The 19,272-nt window shown below is 34.0% G+C and overlaps 1 protein-coding gene across 12 annotated transcripts in view; it reads right to left on the minus strand.

Annotated features, from left to right (window-relative positions):
• Nucleotides 1-19,272, minus strand: part of BSH (transcription regulatory protein SNF5, putative (BSH)) — a 269,940-nt gene that overhangs the window by 88,852 nt on the left and 161,816 nt on the right. For all 12 annotated transcript variants that reach the window (XM_089788052.1, XM_089788058.1, XM_089788055.1 and 9 more), the window contains 3 exons: nucleotides 8,027-8,065; nucleotides 7,681-7,769; nucleotides 7,387-7,449 (listed from right to left, as the gene is read on the minus strand). In XM_089788052.1, coding sequence (XP_089644178.1) covers nucleotides 7,387-7,449; nucleotides 7,681-7,769; nucleotides 8,027-8,065 — 191 coding nt within the window. The remainder of the gene's footprint in view (nucleotides 1-7,386; nucleotides 7,450-7,680; nucleotides 7,770-8,026; nucleotides 8,066-19,272) is intronic.

Genomic DNA, 19,272 nt, shown 5'->3' on the forward strand with positions numbered 1-19,272 from the left:
TGTTCAATCCCTCATTCCTTTACCAATGAAAGAATATAATATATCAAAGTGTGCAAAGGATATGTAAAAATTTTAATATGAATATGAATTGTCTCTTATTTTGATTTTCATCATCTATTTAAGGGATAGAGAGACATTCCTCAACCATCGCACGTCTTCAATATACCTAATCCCAAGTTAATGACTATAACTACATGGATTATTGTACAAACTCTTATTGATAAATGAATGTACAAACTCTTATTTGCAATATTTAATTGTTCTCCAATTGATTTTGAATTTTCCCAAGTTGCTAAGAGAAAACAATTACAAGAAGTTTGAAATGATGTTATAAATCCAAACTATAACTGGAAAGAGATTCTTTGCATTTGATATGAAAATCACAAATCAGAAATATATGTTTTAATAATGGCACCGGGTTGCATGTAATTTGCCAATTTAAGATAAAGAGCAATTGCATACATATATTCTTAATACGATTCCAAATGGCAATCTAAACCTAAATTGGATCGTTGTGGTAATGGCTGTCCCTCTTTGTATCTGTTTGCAACTAAGACATGGATGCACAATCACCTCCAGTAGTAATGGTGATGCCTCCAACAGAGCTTCAACCCACTGCCGTATGCAATAAATCGTCCCACACCCACCCACAGCTATGGACTATTGAAGCCTATGACCAACCCATATATTTATAAAAATAAGGTTCAACTTCAAATGTGATTCCAATCAAACATGCATGAAAAAAAAACATAAAATAGTTGTTTGCAGCTAGCATTATCTCCATATCTCCCTCAACCTCCCACAAACGACAAATCCAAGCTTCCATGCAAAAAAAGAAATTCTAATCCCATAAAGTTTACATATAAAAGCATCCTTGGTCCAATAAGCCACATCTTCCATAATTGATTCAAGAGGAATCACAAGGACTAGAGGATCATGACTCGTTGGAAGAGAACCATTTACTTTATTCAGCTTCACCCAAACATAAAAGGAGTTTGATGACCTTCTATGCACACCCAAGGAAGATCCATGAGATGGCATGACACTGGAAACCATCAACCTATTGGACACCCTATTCTCCTCCATCTAAGAAAAAGACAAAATCAAAAACTCCAACCAAACTTACCAAAGCACCACAAACCAAAATAAAACACCAACAAAAGTCCCTCGAAAAAACCTTGAGATCACTACAAAAAAAATCTCCATGAAATAGCTCACCCAAACCACACACAACCCCTGACTAAAACGAAACTTCAAACGTAAAGTACCCACAATAGAAAAATGGTGAACAAAACACACCTAACACGTTCCACACAAACACAACCTTTCCACTATATCATAAATGCAGAGAAACAAAGCTACGGCACGAAACCCCTAACCAACCAACACTGTCAAGCAAAAATGCATTCATATCAAAAACTAAATCTCTTCCATCAACCTACTACTATTCCCATGTAACCAAAAAACCATAGGCTTAATTCAAATCAGAGTTTGATTTTTTTTCAAAAAATGCATAGCGACATTAATGAAATGTGATTCTACATGAAGAAAATTTTGAAATCAATTGGAAATAATCACAAATTTTGATCTTAGAAGCCAAAAGGATTGAATGCAATATATATTTAGAGATCAAAATTGCAAGGATGTATAAGATTTCATGAAGCAAGTTGGAATACGTTCAAAATGACATGTCATTGACAAATGCTAGTGTTTTGATTTTGCAAGGTAACAAGGAAAAATGTTGTAGGCCAAGCATTTCAACCCTAAGGTAAGATTCATACCTCGAGATGGAATTTGAAGAATAAGTTGTACACGGAAAATGAACAAGTCAATAAATGGAGAAGATTATCATAATCTTGAATTTCCTTCAAAAATCCAAGACCGGCTAGAAGGATCCAACCACACGAAGGACCATGTCACTTCTACAAAATCGTCAACAATCATTGCTAGAACAAGCAATTGCAATGAGAACTTCAAATAGAGGAAGTTTAGGAAGACAACAGTTTGAGAATATGTAACATCACAATCAATCGAAACCTTGAAAATGTTGAGTGTCAAGAGATATTGCTAGAGATGCAACGACTTCTTTATGACGATGAAATGTAACTGATGAAGTTTACAAGATCAACATAATGAAGTGGCTCCAACTCATCTTCAACCAATTAAAGGATTCTTGTTTCACATGTCCAAGTTCATCCAATCAAGTCATTCCAAATGTGCACGTGGAGTCCACCAAATATTTCTACCTAGCTAATATTCTCATTAGTCCATCAAAGCTATACAACTTTCTCATTTTCTCACAACTCGGTGCCTTGTTTTAATTAGATAAGCATTTAATGCTTGTAAATGGTAGTTGTATTAGGGTTGTGTAGTATTATTCTTGATCATCAATCTTGAATCAATCTTAGCCCTTCACTGTGTAGTAAATGGTAGTTGCAACACCTTCTCATTTGTAAAAAGAAAATGAAATTGTTGCCAAGATACTGCCAAAGTTCCTTATGCATTGTTGATTTCATGGTGAACACCTTTAATATTATGAGTGTTGCATAGTTTCTTATTTCTCAGATATAATACGAAGTTAAGATTTTCTTAAGTAGGTTAGAAGCTCAAAATTAGTTGGAGTAGAGTAGTTGGAGATGTTAATGAAAGTCGTTGTTATTGTTGAAATCATGGTGAAACTAATGTTCATACCTTCTAGTGTTTGTTGATGGCAAACAACATTGTAAGATTAGGTTGAATGTCAATGCAACCACTTCACTTCAATTACTTGAGGTTAATTGATTTGCGTATCTTATGGGATTGATGAGCACAAGCAATTTGAAAATCATACTTGTACCCTTAGAAGATTGCACCCTCCTTATCATAGTTGATTTGGTGAAGCAATGACTGGTTTAGTCTCACCACAAGTTCAACTTTGTCTTGCATTTGTAGGAGTGGAATTAGAAGTAGCTTAAATTTGTAAACCATATTTAAGACTTGGACTCGCCTCAAACTCAGAAAGCCGATTTTTGACTTAGACTTGGACTTTGCATCCAATCTCGATAAGATCTCAGCAAGTCGACAAATTTAAAAACTAAAGAAATTCAAAGATTTTTAAAGATTTAAAACTTTTTTCATGCATCATTTATGTTGATTTTCAGAGGAATGCAGTGAATGTAATAGCACTGCCATTATTGTGGTATGTGTTTTTCAAACACAACATCCTCTTAGATTTATAATAAGAATAAGAAATGAACAAATCTTTTCGTTAATTAGATAATAAATATAATAATATAATTAATCATATATTATTATATTTAATCACACACACATAACTCAATTATATAACCATACATATGTTCATCTGACAAAAGCTATCTAACATTAACACTCCCTCTTAGCTAGGGAGGATGAACAAAAGACAAATATTAACCATTAGTAGAATGACAAATTTTAAGGATATATCATTAGATACCTCAAAAGTTTTCCACCATTTGATATTGCATTTGGCATCACGAGTATTGGCCTCCTAGAATATCAATGATATTCACCAAGTATTCAAAAGGTTTTGATATCACATTTGATATCAAGAGTATTGGCCTCCCAGAATATCAATGATATTTACCAATTACTCAAGTAAGGTGTGATATCACATTTGACATCACGATTATTAGTCTCCCAGAATATCATACGATATTCACCAATTACTCCAAAATAAGGTTTGATATCACATCTGGTATCAAGAGTATTGGCCTCCCACAATATCAAAGATATTCACCAAGTACTCTTAGAGTAATGGCCTCCCAAAATGTTGAGATGCAAGACATTCACCATATACTCAATTTGTTTTATCTCATAATACAAGTTATTGGAAAGTCATCACCTTACAACAACTTCTCCAAATAGAAGTGATGATCATTTGGAAGTCATCACTTCCTCATGATGTACACAAGGGTAGGCCCATCAAAATCACATAGTCATAAGGTATATTCATGAAACATAGTCCTCTTCACTGCTACAGCTTATTGATCACAAGAGAATCCATCACAACATGGTTTACTCTCTTTGAATCAATATGATCAAGATCAACGAAGGTTGACTGAATCATATCCTCTATCTTGCTCCCTCTCTTTCAAGATTGTCTCTAATAAAGAGTCAAGTTTTCCTCTTAACATCAATCTCCCTCTTCCTGCAATATACTTTGAACATATATGTATATATTCCATCTTCTATATGTACTTTTAATGTTAACTTTTAATAATAGAAGTAAGATAACATAACACTCAACCTTTATCTTTCATACTCCTATAATAAATCTCTTTATGTTTAACAAATATCTATAATAATATAATAAAAAAAATTTATAATATTCCAAAGTTAATTCTTCCCTTTAGATTACTCTTTTATGATTGTATATATAAATATAAATATTATATACCAATTAATATTACTTATAAGTATAATCACTTATGGCTGATGCCACTAATCATAAAAATGACATGATTATGTACCTTGGTTATTATGTTATTATAAACTTACGAAGTGGTCAATACCTTCCATTGTGATGGTATCCACACAGTTATCTAGAGATGTTTATTAATTATTTTCCACCCAAGATGGTAATCTACAAGCATCTCGCATGAATTTGGTCAAGATGACCATAATTTCTAGGGCTTCGCTCTGGCCAATCTCTTGATTGAATCTGTTGCCACCTTTGGTTCCTTCGCATGATTAGAGAATGTGGAAACCAATGCTTTAGTAGCTTGGCTCAATAAAATTGTCGACAAGGCTATCAAACCTAGCGCTAAAGCGGAGCAACCAACCATTCTACACCAAAGATTTTCAACGCCAACAAGAAACTATTTATCACACGTATTTTGTCAAAAACCAACCGAGAGAGTCAAGTCAGTGCATGCTTTCTAACATGTTGAGTTTTTCTTGCGATCTCCTCTCCATCTCTCTCCTGACTCTGCTCTTTTGGTATAACAGTGGCCCTCAAATCTCCTTGCAAGCATCGCCATAACAAGTCAATCAACTTTCTTAGGAAACATGCATGATCCGAGTGGTATCCTTCATTCTCGATAGGATAATACCTTTGAATAAATTTTAATCATACACATGCATGTAGGGATAACATGTCAATACTTTATAGAGATCAAACATTTTTCAATTATCCAGATCCTAGAGAGATTCGTCCTGCTCTGATACCATGTTGATTTTCAGAGGAATGCAGCAAATGTAATAGCATTGCCATTATTGTGGTATGTGTTTTTCAAATGTAACATCCTCTTAGATTTATATTGAGAATAAGAAATGAACAAACATGTCCTATGAAGGGACATGTCTTTTCGTTAATTAGATTAATAATATATAATATTATTAATCATATATTATTATATTTAATCACACACACACACACACACATATAACTCAATTATATAATCATACATATGTTCATCCGACAAAAGCTATCTAACATTAACAATTTAATAAATCTCCTTCATAGAACAATAATTGAGATAAACAAAATCTACTTTGCACACATACACAAATTTACATTGATCACATAAGTACAAATGTGAATTTCTAAACGAAATAAATTAACTAAATAACACATTTGAAATATAAAGTGTCATTGTCAAATGTCTACAATATTCATGGAATATGAAATCAATGGAATGGAAAGTTCAAAGCATATATCAGAATAAACTAGAAGACTAAAGCTCAAAGTACCCTATATCAATGATTGGTCGAACCTGCAACTTTGCTACAAATACACCTAAGATAGGTCATGGAAGATTCTGCAGCCATCGTCTCTCCTTGTGTCTAGGGCTCAACCTCAATGACATCCAAGTCCTCATCCTCACTATCCTCACTCTTAGACTTAGGGTCCTCCAATGAGTTTCCTCGCACTTTAGCCTCCTCCTCCTCTCCCATCACTATTGCCTCTGCCACTCAGTCCACCTAATCAACCCATTTCAAAGTATTTGTCACTGTAGCCAACATAATCATACTAAGTGTTCCACTCGGCCTATAGATCAACCTCCACTAAAATAATAGGCGATGTGTTAGTGCCCAAGATATGTTAATGACAGAGGTGAAGGTTGTAGTAAACAAACACAAGATCATTCAACCTTTTCACTGCCAACTTGTTGCAATTTTTGAGTGTATATGCTCAAGTTGTGCTCGCATCTTGAGGCACTCCACAGTTGGCTCAAGATACGAACTATAGTACCCTATAGATTGGCACCTAAGTACCAAGCTTCTTCTATCATGCATCTAAAACAAGAAAATTTAAAAATCTATTCTATAACTTAGACTTTATCAACATAGAATGGTTATAGACTTAGAATCATAGATAGAAAAGTTTAGATTTAAATTTTAAATTATGCCTTGAATAAGTTTTTACCTGGCATCAGTAGTGCCCGATGTTTCTTGCATAAGTCTCTAAGAAGAAGTCTCCTTGTGAATTTATATACATTTCTATCTCACGAGCTACATTTGCTCCAACCAAGGAATCAAGTGACATTCTCTCTACAACATGGTAGAGCTCACTCCGCACCTCATCATCGACCTTGAATAATGGATAAAATTGGAACAACTACTCTTCTTTGTGTTTGCAAATGAATGAATGTTCCTTTTACGTTTGAAAGAAGGCAATAAATGTAAAAAGTCAATGGAAATCTTTTACAAATTTGTTTTTTTCACTTTGTGCCACTAACTACCACAATTGAGTCCTAGCTTTGGGATTCAATGAGTCAGCAAAGTCTGGATGACTCGGCGAATACTCAATTTGACTCATTGGAGTCAAGTATAGGGCCAAAAGACCCATTTTGACTGACTCGCCCTTGGACTCGTAGACTCCTATAACTATGCTCGAAACCCTCATATCATTTGCATATTTTTAAACTATTGCTACAAGTAGTTCAAAGAGCTCAATTGCTATACCATTCACATTCAAGAAGTCAATAATTTCTCTGTGAAAGAGTTAATGTAAGTCCCCAAGTGATTACCATCAAATCACATCACAAAACTAAGTAAAGTACAACATTAGAAGGAATATTGGAGTTGCCTTAGTTGATCACACATTGTCACATGTTTAGCATCTAAGCTTCTTTGTTCAAGAGAGGATTCAGTATTTAGTTTTCTATCAATGAATATCAATCTATCACATTGTCATTCTGGAAAATGCAAGAGCCAAAAGTTTTAAGGTTACAATCCCATTGTTTAATGTAATAAATCAAATTCTTAAAACTTTAGTACACTACCTCTTTTGTGCAACTATGTTGAAATTACATTCAACATCACCATTCAGATCTCATTGTTAAATAGAAAGGTTTAGGTAACTACTAAAATAAATCTTTACTTCCACTGAAAATGCATGTAAACAGTAAAAAGGAAACTGACCTCAAAATGCTTATTTTGTTGCCAAGTCGTTTCATGTAATCCAAAGCAATCCCACCAACTTTACTGAAAAAGTAGTCACAGCGAGAACAAATTCATTTTGTTTTCAAATAAGATCTAGCCATTGACTGCTTTTGTTTTTTACGCATACCAAAAGAATATAAATAATCATATGAATCAAATTACATTGAACAATTAGAAGCATGACATATGTGAAGATAGTTTTGCCATTCCTAGTGAGCTAAAGCTCAGTTGATTAATTGTCCTACAATAGAAAAGGATTAGACTTAGTTAAACCTTGTGGAAGTGTACTCAACCCCCCTGTCTCGCCGAGATTTCTTGCTTACTCTTGTCTCTCTTCCTGAAGTTACATTTTGTATTGCAATCTACAACACACTTAGGTTGTTAAAAGATAGAGTACCTGGAAAAGAACTACAGAGCAACATTTACAGAATTATGGTTTTACTTTCAGTTAGAGCTCTGTAAGACATGCAAACCAGCAAGATACACCCTTTAAACCAATACATATAGAACATGATATTCAGGAGACAAATTAAAAAAAAGAAAAGTGCTAAATTCAGATTGTAAGAATCATTATTATTCCAATGTATTATATAGGACCCAGATATAGAGGACAGCAAACCTCTAGAAGTTGCTCTCGAATTGCAACTGCAATTGCAGGCTGCAGAAAACAAAAACAAACTATCAGTTCAGTCCATATCCTGCTACGTGAATAACAGGGTAAATGCTAGATTTTTAAAAGGTTAAGAAATGCTAAGCATATCATATGATTACAGTAAGGTAAGGGCAAGCATATCCAAATTTAAAATTAATCTAATTGTCAATTCTGATTCAATGGTGTACACATTTTCAGAGTCATTTAAGCAGTTTGCACTTTGATGTATAAAATTCTTAACTATGGGTTAAGTTGTAACCAAGAAATGCTTCAAAAATGTTGAGCTTTTTAAATTGACAAATATTTAAATAGATTAAAGAACTGTACGGTATAGTAGAAGAGATAATGAAGGTTGGCATCAACAGCAAATCTAAAAAGATTAAGCTCTTGACTGAACCTCTGCAAACTGGGTAATAAAGCAAAGCAATGCAAGCCTTGCAAATAATATTTCTGTTGGTAGTTTAAGGTATAATGGGAGAAATAATGAAGGTCAGCATTACTGGAAACTGTGAAACTGAAAAGATCAAGCTCTTGACTGAACCTTGAAAAACTGGAGTAAATAGGCAAAGCATTGCAAGCCTTACCAATAAGTTTCTTGTTGGTAAACTAAAACATAACTACTACTCATGAGTTTAGGTCAAGGCATATATATACACATGCAAATTTTGGGGACAAGAGTAAGCACCATCCAGTCTACTGACCTGGTGCAGTTTAAAACAGAAAGTTTTATGTGTGAACATCATCCAATGTGTCATGAACACCAATTGACATATGCATTATACACCATATTGCAAATACCATCAGTATTAATCGATATACAATTAATACTGTATTAGGACAGAACAATAAACCTATATAATAAATGACGTATTAACATTTGAACTCTATTTATAATAATATAATTTAATCAATTAATCTATATATATATATATATATATATATATATATATAATTGAGATATATGTACTATACTCAATATTGCAAATACCATCAATATTAATCGATATACAATTAATACTATATTAGGACAGGATTATCAATCTATATAATAAATAAATCATATATTATTAATTAATATTAAATTCTATTTATTAATATAATATAATCAATTTATAAATATTTATAATCTACTATATATATATATATATATATCACAATGTTTTATTAATCAATATCATTAATAATTACTGATCAATGATGAAACGATATAATACATATCTTTCATTACTAAGTAAATTACACAAATAGGTTGATCATAAATAAATAAATATTAACAATCAGTAGTAAGGTTACGTTCATTGACGAACATATAAATATGATTTAGGAATAAATGAGGGGAGTTTTTTGGCAAGAGAGAAAAAATATAAATACCTACTTTTGCAACGAATAAGGAGGGACATGAGTTGAGTGAAGGCTTAGGTAGAAATAATGAAGGAACACTTGTGTGGCATGATTGAGTAAATTAAAGGAAAAATCTCCATGTTTTAAAGTGTACGGGTATACCTACTCTCTTTTGAGTTTCAAAAGAGAGCTTATAATTTTAAGGTTAGCATTAATAAGAGGGATGAAATACAGCAATATATGAAATAAGTTTGGACTTGATATATTATAAAATATTTTAATACTTTTAGGCAATAATTTATACAATGAATATGAGATAATTCAAAATAATGATAAATAAGTAATTTATGGATATAGAGACATAATTAATTATGGAATAAATTTATAGATGTATGGATAAAAATCAAAGAAATTATTCTAACAAATATAACTAAGTTGCCGGTTCGCGGTTCGGTTCCGAGTTCGGGTTCGAGAACCGGTTCGCTGGTTCGACAAAATTTTGAAAAAGGGTTTGGGTTCATTTGGGTTCGTTAGTACAAAAACATATAAAAAAAAATTTATTTTATATATATATACGAAGCATGAGTTAGAATTAGAATGTAGCATAGTAGCATAAACACATTTGAACAACAAAAAACTTTAAAACAGCATAAACACTATAGTAGCAAACCACAGCGATCATTGGAACCCCTAGCGACTAGATCTCTTCCCTTTCATTTAAAAAATTCATAACTGTATCTGATTAGTTTATGCAGATCAACAGTAAGTTTTAATAAATATTTCTTCTTTTCATAAATTTATTTACCAAACTCTTATTATGATTAACATAATCGATTGAACGTGGTTAAAAACTAATTAGATCTAGCTTGCAGAAGGTAAATCCCTTTGACCAGCTGAATATTCTTCAATCTCTTTGGGCACAATCTCCCAAGCACTGATCAACAACAGTAAACTGGAAAAAGACCATTCATGGAGGCCTTTGGATAACACAGTCTGACGTCCCAGATTCAATATTCTTTAATACAATTTTTAATATACCTAGAGGAGAAATAATCAGCCAAACAGTGATAGACAATGTGGTAAGTAGCTGCCCCACCTGACCATATTCATGTGACCGTAACTTTCTTCTGCAGGGCAACATTTCCCAATAAAACATTGTTTATTGTTTAGTGTTTGAAAAATTCATATTGCTACTCAAATAGGTCCTGAAATTCCTCGAAATTGGTCATGGTGGTCGCCACATGTTGAGCATCTTCTCTTGTGGGTGTCTCAAATTTAGTAGCATTTTGATTCAAATAGAAAGTGTTTTACAGCTAGGGATTACTCAACACTAAAAAACTGTGGCATTGTAATGCCTACCAACCCAGACCCAAGATGTATCAACATAAATTAAATTAAAACATGCTGTAATGTGGAAAATTTATATGTGGTTCTCCTGGGTTCGAACCCTGGTCCGAAATTTTATATGTGGTTCTCTTGGGTTCGAACCCTGGTTCGAACCAAATCGAACCAGGCCTCCAAAAACGAACCCAGGTCGAACCGGTACATGGTCCGGAGGGGGAGGGGGGTACCCATGCAACTTAGAAATATAACATAGAGATGTATAATAGTATATGAATATTACTGATGTATTAAGAGATATATGGAGTAAATATATACTAAAATAACTCATAGATCTAATATATTTGTAGTGTGAGAAGATTATGTATAAATAAATATATATGTTAATAGAGAGAGAATTCAGAATTATAAATTGGCTATGTTATATATGTTTAATCATATACTCATAATATATATATAAGATAGTAACATATACTAAGTCATTTTCACTCACTAATACAATTGAGCAAATAGGGAGTTTGGACAAGGGAAGGAGTAATTCAATTACGTTGAGGCAAAAGAATGCCAAAACGAGTGAGAACCATGAGGGAACTTTAAGTAGATTATTTCCATACTCTAGAGCAATAATTCTACCATCCACCATAGGGTCAATAATTAGGAGAGGATTAAGCAATTGGAGCTTAAGTATGTATTATGAGTCAGCTATTGTTTCTAAAGAGGATGATGATAGAGAGTTGAATTTCTCTTAGAAAATTGAAAGTGTAATCCAAACCCTAATTGGGGAATTTATAAGAAGATTAACACAGACCCTATTTGGGGTCATTACAAGTGGTATCAAAGCATGATCCTGACATCCTATAAGGTAAGATGAAACAAAGAAACAACTCCAGTAAATAAGAAAAACATGTAGTAATATGGGTATACTTTGTGTCTTCACACATTTGTGTATATAGTTCATGTCTTCATATGCTCATGTGTATAATTCCTATTTTCCATTTTTTATTGAACTAGAAACCAAGAGTAACTTGAGAAGATATGGATGGGCAAAATGTTGTGGTTTTAACTACATTCTTTCCTTCAATGTACATAATACATACTCTTCATATGTATACCTTATCTTGAGCTAGTGACACAAGATCATGGTATGATTAATTCATTTGAGGAGTTTAGTAACAAGCTGATTAGTCATTTTGACAAGAAGGACATAGAAGTTTTCTACAAGGAATTGGCTTAATTGAAGCAAGGTGGTTCATTGGACTCCTACATTGATGAAGTTCAGAGGATATCAATTATGGTTCCAAGCATGTTAGAAAAAAGAAAGGCCATGCTGTTTGTTGAAGGTTTGAATGATAGATTCAAGGATTTGTACAAGTACTTAAGCCTAATACCTTGGGAGAAGCTATCAAGATAGCTCAAGATCTAGAAACCTTACTTTCCATCATACATCCACCCAAAAAGAATTTTAAAGGGGGAAAATAAGGTCTGAAATCAAGTAATGCAATGGGATGATGAGAGATTATATACAAAGTAATGCAAACTATATGAGGATGCTGCTTGCAGTCTCGGACTGAATTGATTATACATATCTTCATTAAAAGAGGAAGATCGTGTACTTTAAATGATATTCAGAGGGAGGTTGTGCAGCTTTAGAGGTAGGTCATGACACAGGGAGGCGTCTTATTATATGTTAGCTCGTGTGGTTGCTAAAGCTCCCTCTTTGGTCAAATTCAAATCAGCCATCTTATTGTGGTGATCAAAGTTGTCCCTGCTAAGAGGGAATCTCTATTGAGAGAGAATCTCAACCATTCTTATACATGATGTTAATGAGCTCTTCTCTATGAAGGAGAAGTTCGAGGTTTTGAGGTGAAATCCCTTGTTCCACTCTCTACGAGTAGGTATGGTGGATCCACCCTCTACAAGTAGGCAAGGTGAAAATGCATTCTTCTCTTGGAGAAGTCTAAGGTGAAAGCCCTCATTCCACCATTTGTGAGTAGGTATGATGGACCACCCTTTGCGAGTAGGCATAGTGGAAGTCATGTGTGTGACTTCATTACTTTAATTTTATTCTCCTATTATGTTATGTTGAGATAGCATGTTTTAATGAGAATTTATGTGATGAGAATTTATCATTCACATCTTTGGTCATAGCTATGTGTGCCTACCAGATTAAAAATTTCTCTATTGCTAAGAGGGAGTATTGAAGATTGTAGCTGTGATAGAGATCTTTATCTCTGATTTTGCTATTGTGTTAACAATTGGAGAAGATATTTATTATCATATTTGAAATAATATTATATGAAGAGACATGTATCAAACAAAGAATCATACACTTGGAAATATGAAGTCTTGTATTTGGAAATTGAAAAGACCTTTGGTTGTGATATAAAGGGTCTTTGCAATTCTCTATATATACATGATTGCCTTGTGTGAATATATAACACATAAGTAGAAAACATTGTACTCACACTTCTATTATCAATAAAAGAGATATTTTTCTAGTGTGGATGGGTTTTACCCTTCAAGTTGAAGGGTTTTCCCAAGATAATTTCTTGTGTCCTTAGTGCCTATTTTTCTTTATTATTGTTTATCATTATTTCTGGGTAATACATTAATAGTTATCACTAACCCTAAAAAGCACTCAAAGAAACACAAAGATGATGTAGAGAAGGCCATGAAGCAATTGTTTAATATCAGACACATTAAATCCAACAAGAACTCCTTGCATCTTGGATGGTGTTGGTGAAGAAAAAAGGTTGACACAATGAGAATGTGCATTGTACAATGAGAATGTGCATTGACTACAATGCATTAAATAAGAAAACAATCAAGAACAAGTATCTCATCTTGCAGAGAGATGAACTCGTAAATGAGTTGCATGATGCATGTTACTTCTCCAAGGTTGACTTGAAATCATGCTATCACTAGATCCAAGTTTCTAAGGTGGACATGCAGAAGACTTTTTTTTATGTCACTTTGGACACTATGAGATCCTATTTATATACTTTTGGCTTAACCAATGCTCTTGCTACTTTCTAATTTTGCATGAACAAGGTGTTCAAAATCAGCTTCATATGTTTGTTTTAATATTCCTTGATGACATTTTTATTTTTAGCAAGACATGGGAGGCACAAATGAGGCATTTACAAGAGGTGGTAAACATTCTTGAGAGGGAGCCTTTGTTGCCAAGGAATCGAAGTGTGAATTTGAAATGGTGTAACTTTGCCTTGGTCACATAATCAGCCCAAAGGGTGTTAGTAGTGGATCCAAACCATTCCAAGATGTTGTTGTTTTATGTCCACCCGCTAATCTCTAATGGTTTAAGGGGTTTTTTGGTTTGTTGGGGTTCCTCAAATCATTGATTTGACCAAAAGGGGCCTTGGTTTGGTCTAATGCAGCACAAAAATACTTTCATTAATTTGAGTAGATTACAAGTTCGTGCCCAAATGTTGCTATTCCTAAACTTTCCAAGCCTTTTGAGCTTGAATCTGAAGCTTATGGAAAGGAAATAGGTGTTTTCTTCATGTAGGACAACCATCCCATTGCATTTGAGAAAAAGAAGTTTAGGGGCGTTGAAAAGAGTTACTCTATATAGAAATCAGGAGATGTTGGCCATTATGCATGACTTGGCCAAGTTCAGACCATATCATGTGGGAGGTAAGTTTACTATTAAAACCCATCATAACAAGTTTAGGTGCTTCCAAAATTAAAAAAGATTAAAATGGTAGACAACAAAAATGGGTAAGCTTCACGCTTACAACATTCACATTGTATGTGTCAAAGAGAAGAGAAACACTGCATTGATATTTTATCGTCAAGACCACACTTATGATCTTTAGCGGATATTATAGCAAGTTGGAAAGAGCCAATTTTAGCTAAGTATGCTAAGCAAATCTTGGGATACTAACATCATTGAAGGTACTACACAAGATGGCATATACATTGTAATCGATGAGCTTATCAATTAAGAGTTTATTTGGTGTTGGTGACGATTATGAAAAAAAATCATGATACTCCTATGGCTGGTCACCTAGGATTTTTCAAGACATTCAAGAAAACCCAGAAAAGTTTTGCAAGGAAAGGACTTAAGAACAAAGTCCTTAATTATGTTAAAGAGTGTCCCACATGTCAGCAAAATAAGAATCAGCATGCTTATCCTATAGTTTGTTGCCGCCCCTACCTATTCTTAGTCATAAATGGAAAAGTGTTTCAATGGGTTTTATCACACGACTACACAAGGTGCAAGGTAAGGATTGCAATTATGTTGTCGACAGATAAACCAAATTTGTTCATTTCTTTGCTATTTCAAATAAATTGACCAAAAGATATTCAGCTTGCATGGATTGCCAAATTAAAATTAAGTACAAGGCAAAGTGAGTGTTTGAACTTGTTTTGGAAGGAACTTTTCAAATTAAGTGGCACTGAGCTCCATCCTAGTACCCAACTACCAGCTATCACTCACAAACAAATGGACAAATAAGATAATTTTATCAATGTTCAAGAAAGGAACAACAAAAGAGTTTAAGGGACTATCTCAAATTGAGCAGCATTCCAACATATAGCGGCAACAGCAAACGGTGTCTAGAAGAAAGAGAAAAAAGAAAAAAACCAACGCAAGAGGAAACCACCAAACCAAACAACCCCACAAGCTAGCTACTTTGATTGACTGGAAAAAACCTACAATCGACAGATAGGTCGTAGGACAAGAAACACCATGCCATCTCTGAGAACCCCCAAAGGCGCTAGAAGAAGAAAGTCGTTGTTGAGTGGAGGATCTCCAGATCTCATAGCCCTGGGAGGCCAAGAAGGGGGATCCAATGCCTGTTTGGAACCCTATATGGGGGGAACCACAGTTAAGAATGAGGTGATGAGCTGATCAGAATGCAATCTCAAGGGGGAAAGTCGTTATAGAGTGAGGTCCCAAATTCTTTGTGCCTCCTTAAGATAGAGCGAAAGGCACCTTTATTCTATACATGTGAAAAAGGTTGGAAGAGACTGAGGCTCCCTAAATAAGCAATAGAATATCCTCCTAATGTCATAGTAGATGGGGTAGTGAAAAGTGAAGTGAGCCTCTGTCTCAGCCTCCCCCAAATCACAAAGCTATAGATCTTATCCACCCTAGCCAAAATGGTGGTTAGTTTGGATGCAGAGCCTACGAGAATCCACTTTGAAAGAATGAGCAAAGAGAATAAATTTGTAAACAAGTGAGCAAAAGGTATCTCCATAATTACATTTCAAGGCATTAGAAGCCATGGATGAGATGGTTGCATCTAGGTGAGTATTGTTAAATTCTACCTAACACGCGTTAAATTAAGAAGTCACCATTTATGGCTCTATATGGACATGAAGACCCTAACTTCATTGATTTTTCATTTGGAGATGGTAGGGTACTAAAAGCCAAGGATTTAATGCAAGAGCCAAGATATAATAATATCCTTGAAAAACAACTTGCAAAAAACTCAAAATCTTATTCAAGACTTGCAAACTCAATCAAAGCACTTAAAGCCATGGCTTCATGACCTGTTCAAGATCTCCAAGAGGATTGAAGAAGTGCTTTATAAGTTCGAACTACAAGCCAATAGCAAAGTGCACAATGTTTTTCATGTATCATGTCTCAAGCAGGCATTTGGGCATCATGCAGTTCCCTCTTCCAGGTTGCCAACATTGGATGACAAATTGAAGTTTATTCTTATTCAAAAGGCTATCATTGATTGCAGGGAGCATACTCTAAGGAAGAGAATTGAAGTGAGAGCTTATTGGTTGATGATGCTACCAAAAAAAGTCAATAGACTTTTTAATGTCCACATTTTCAATTGCTTGGGAACAAGCAATTTCGGTGAGGGGAGATTGTGTGCTCTCTCTAAGCCTAATCAGCTTGGTAACCAATAGCCTATTCCTTATATTCACGTAGGCTGATGCGGTTGGTTAGGGAACTCCACAGATCTTCAAGCCCGTAGTAAATTTAAATATTCATTATTTTGGCTTCAGCCATGATTCCTCATCATTAGCTATACCTTGGCACATTCATTTTTGGTATATTGTTTTGTTGGTGTTTCTGTAAGTCAAGTTCATAATTTTAAGAAAATTCTAAAGTTATAATATTTTATCATAAAGTGACAAGTTTTTTTATTATTAAAAGTGACCTTATACAAATGGTTGTCCAAGGGTAGTGAACCATATTTAAAAATGAAGTAATGTTTATTAATTCTGTCTGGGCGCTTAAAATGGGGGTCATAAGAAATTAATATAAAGAAATATTTTATTCCCCAAAGTGGTACATTTGAGTTTAGAATGAAAATAAAATAACTTTTTGGAGCTCAATTGCATTATGCATGAAATTTTTTGTTATGGATATATTGTTAGGGTTTCTCCAAGAAAGTTCTTGAAGACGAAAACCTTCAAAGAATAGCATTCCATGGCGCTCAGAGATCTTCCCAAGGTGTTTACTGATAGATTCGTTCAGAGTCTATAGGTGCTTCATTTGTGGTAGTTTATTTGAAGTTTTGGATCCAGACTTCTGTGAAAAGTCAGAATCTTCATGGTATAAGTCTTTGTTCAGGATTTGCTTGCAAAGGTTTGCAGTAATATAAGGATGATTTATTTGGTATTTTTCCAACCAATATCAGGCAGGATGTACAGCTGCACAGAAGTAGCAGAGTCTGGATGGTCATAAGGTTGTATTTGTCCCAATAGAGGTGCCATTATCTGGAGATCTGAAGACGAGTGTTGGCTGTAAGTTTGTGACCAAAAAATGTAAAAAGGAATTTTACACACCTGCATATCTGTTAGCAACCCCAGTTCCTATCATCTTGTCATTGATGTCAAAAGAGATTTACTTTATATTATGTTATCAAATGTTGTATAAAGATAACATTGATTGCAGGAAATTGAATAAATATATTATGTTATCAAAGAGTCGATCAGTTTGCAGGAATTTGAACCAATTTCAAAAGAGTCGATCAGTCACGTTGTGTCTGCAAGAAAACAGGAATACCAAATTGGGTGCATCTGTTGACAGTGCAAGAACGCAAAGCATGTAAGACTAAAACATTTGTCTTATTCAAATGTTTAAAGGCAGTGATCACGTTGAGAGAGAGATTTATGCTTTTATAAATAGCGACTAATAAACTAATTAACATGATGATATTGGATGTTCTTATAACTTTTGATCTAACTTGAACTTATTCTTTCAAGAGTTTCAAGAAGATGTCAGGATTTCTTCTACCTTCAATTTGTATGCCGTGTTTAAATGGTAAGTTTGCTGTTGTTTAAAAACAGATATTCTCTGCTACATGGTTGATCACTGGCACTTGTCGGGATTGATTGCTAGCAAAGAATATATTTAACAGGTGGATGAAACAAATGAGTATGATCCTTGTCAGTGATCAGTTTGCTTTACTGGGATACACACGCACTCAGCCAATCAGGTAAATGATTATCAGGTTTGAGCAGAAGATACTACAACAAAGGAAATTTATTTTTCAATCTGTTTGGCTTCTTTTATCTTCCTGCAGATAATATAGTTGAATGTGAGGAGAGACAGATACTCTGGAAAATGATTGAATGTGAGGAGAGACAGACACACGATACCTTTCATATGGAGAACAAAATCTACAGACTGAAGACAAATTGTTGCCAGCAATAACCAGTAATGCATCACGATAACAAGAAAATGTGTGATAGCATTAACATTTGTAGAATTCATTCTACTACGGTTGTATTAACTATGACTTGGTTAAGTGCGTACTCTAAAAAGACGTAGACACGAAGTTATTCAAATAATATCGGGCCCATTGAAACAGTGATGTGGCTGTCACCTGTACAAACCGTCAAGCATAAATGACATCTTAATAAGGTTGTTTTATTAAATAGGTTTGATGAAAGTGTTTAGCTGGTCATTGTAGCATTAAAGTTGGAAGTAGTTGTAACTTCACGATGGATGCCCATTATATACACAAAGCCTTCACTCAGTTAAGGGTGTGTGAAGAGACGAATGAGTTTGCTAATCCATTGAAAAAGGTGCAGTGTGTTGAGAGAAAAGAAGAAAGGCCAGTGCATAAGAATAGATAAGACAGACTTTTCTGGGTGATAAATTAAAAATGAAAGTTTATGCGCTTGACTTCTAATTGTGATGTGGTTATGAAGTGAGTTGAGAAGGACCTGCAGATCAATGAACCATATTTTTTGTTGAAGGTAATAATATTTTACTAAATTTTCATTGTTGACAGAGATTTGGTTGAAGATATTCTACAGATCTGCATTATTAGTAGAGCCAATTTGTTTAAAAATCGATAAGATCAGATTGTAGCACTTATAGATTCTTTCAGAGTGACTTGGATATTTACTGTGTCGGCACAAATACATTTTTGTCACTTCTATTTGAATCTAGTTTGCAGAAATGATCATTGAATCATATTGAACTTAAAAAGACCACTACAGTTTGTAAGTGGGTTTCAATCTGAAATCAGTTGACAGAAGGATAGAAGGAATTGTTTTGTTTCTCTGATTTATTATTAAAAGTAATTGATCATTAG

This window comes from Cupressus sempervirens, chromosome 6, assembly GCF_028749045.1.
Source record: "Cupressus sempervirens isolate cs-2001-9-10 chromosome 6, ASM2874904v1, whole genome shotgun sequence".
Taxonomy (NCBI): domain Eukaryota; kingdom Viridiplantae; phylum Streptophyta; class Pinopsida; order Cupressales; family Cupressaceae; genus Cupressus; species Cupressus sempervirens.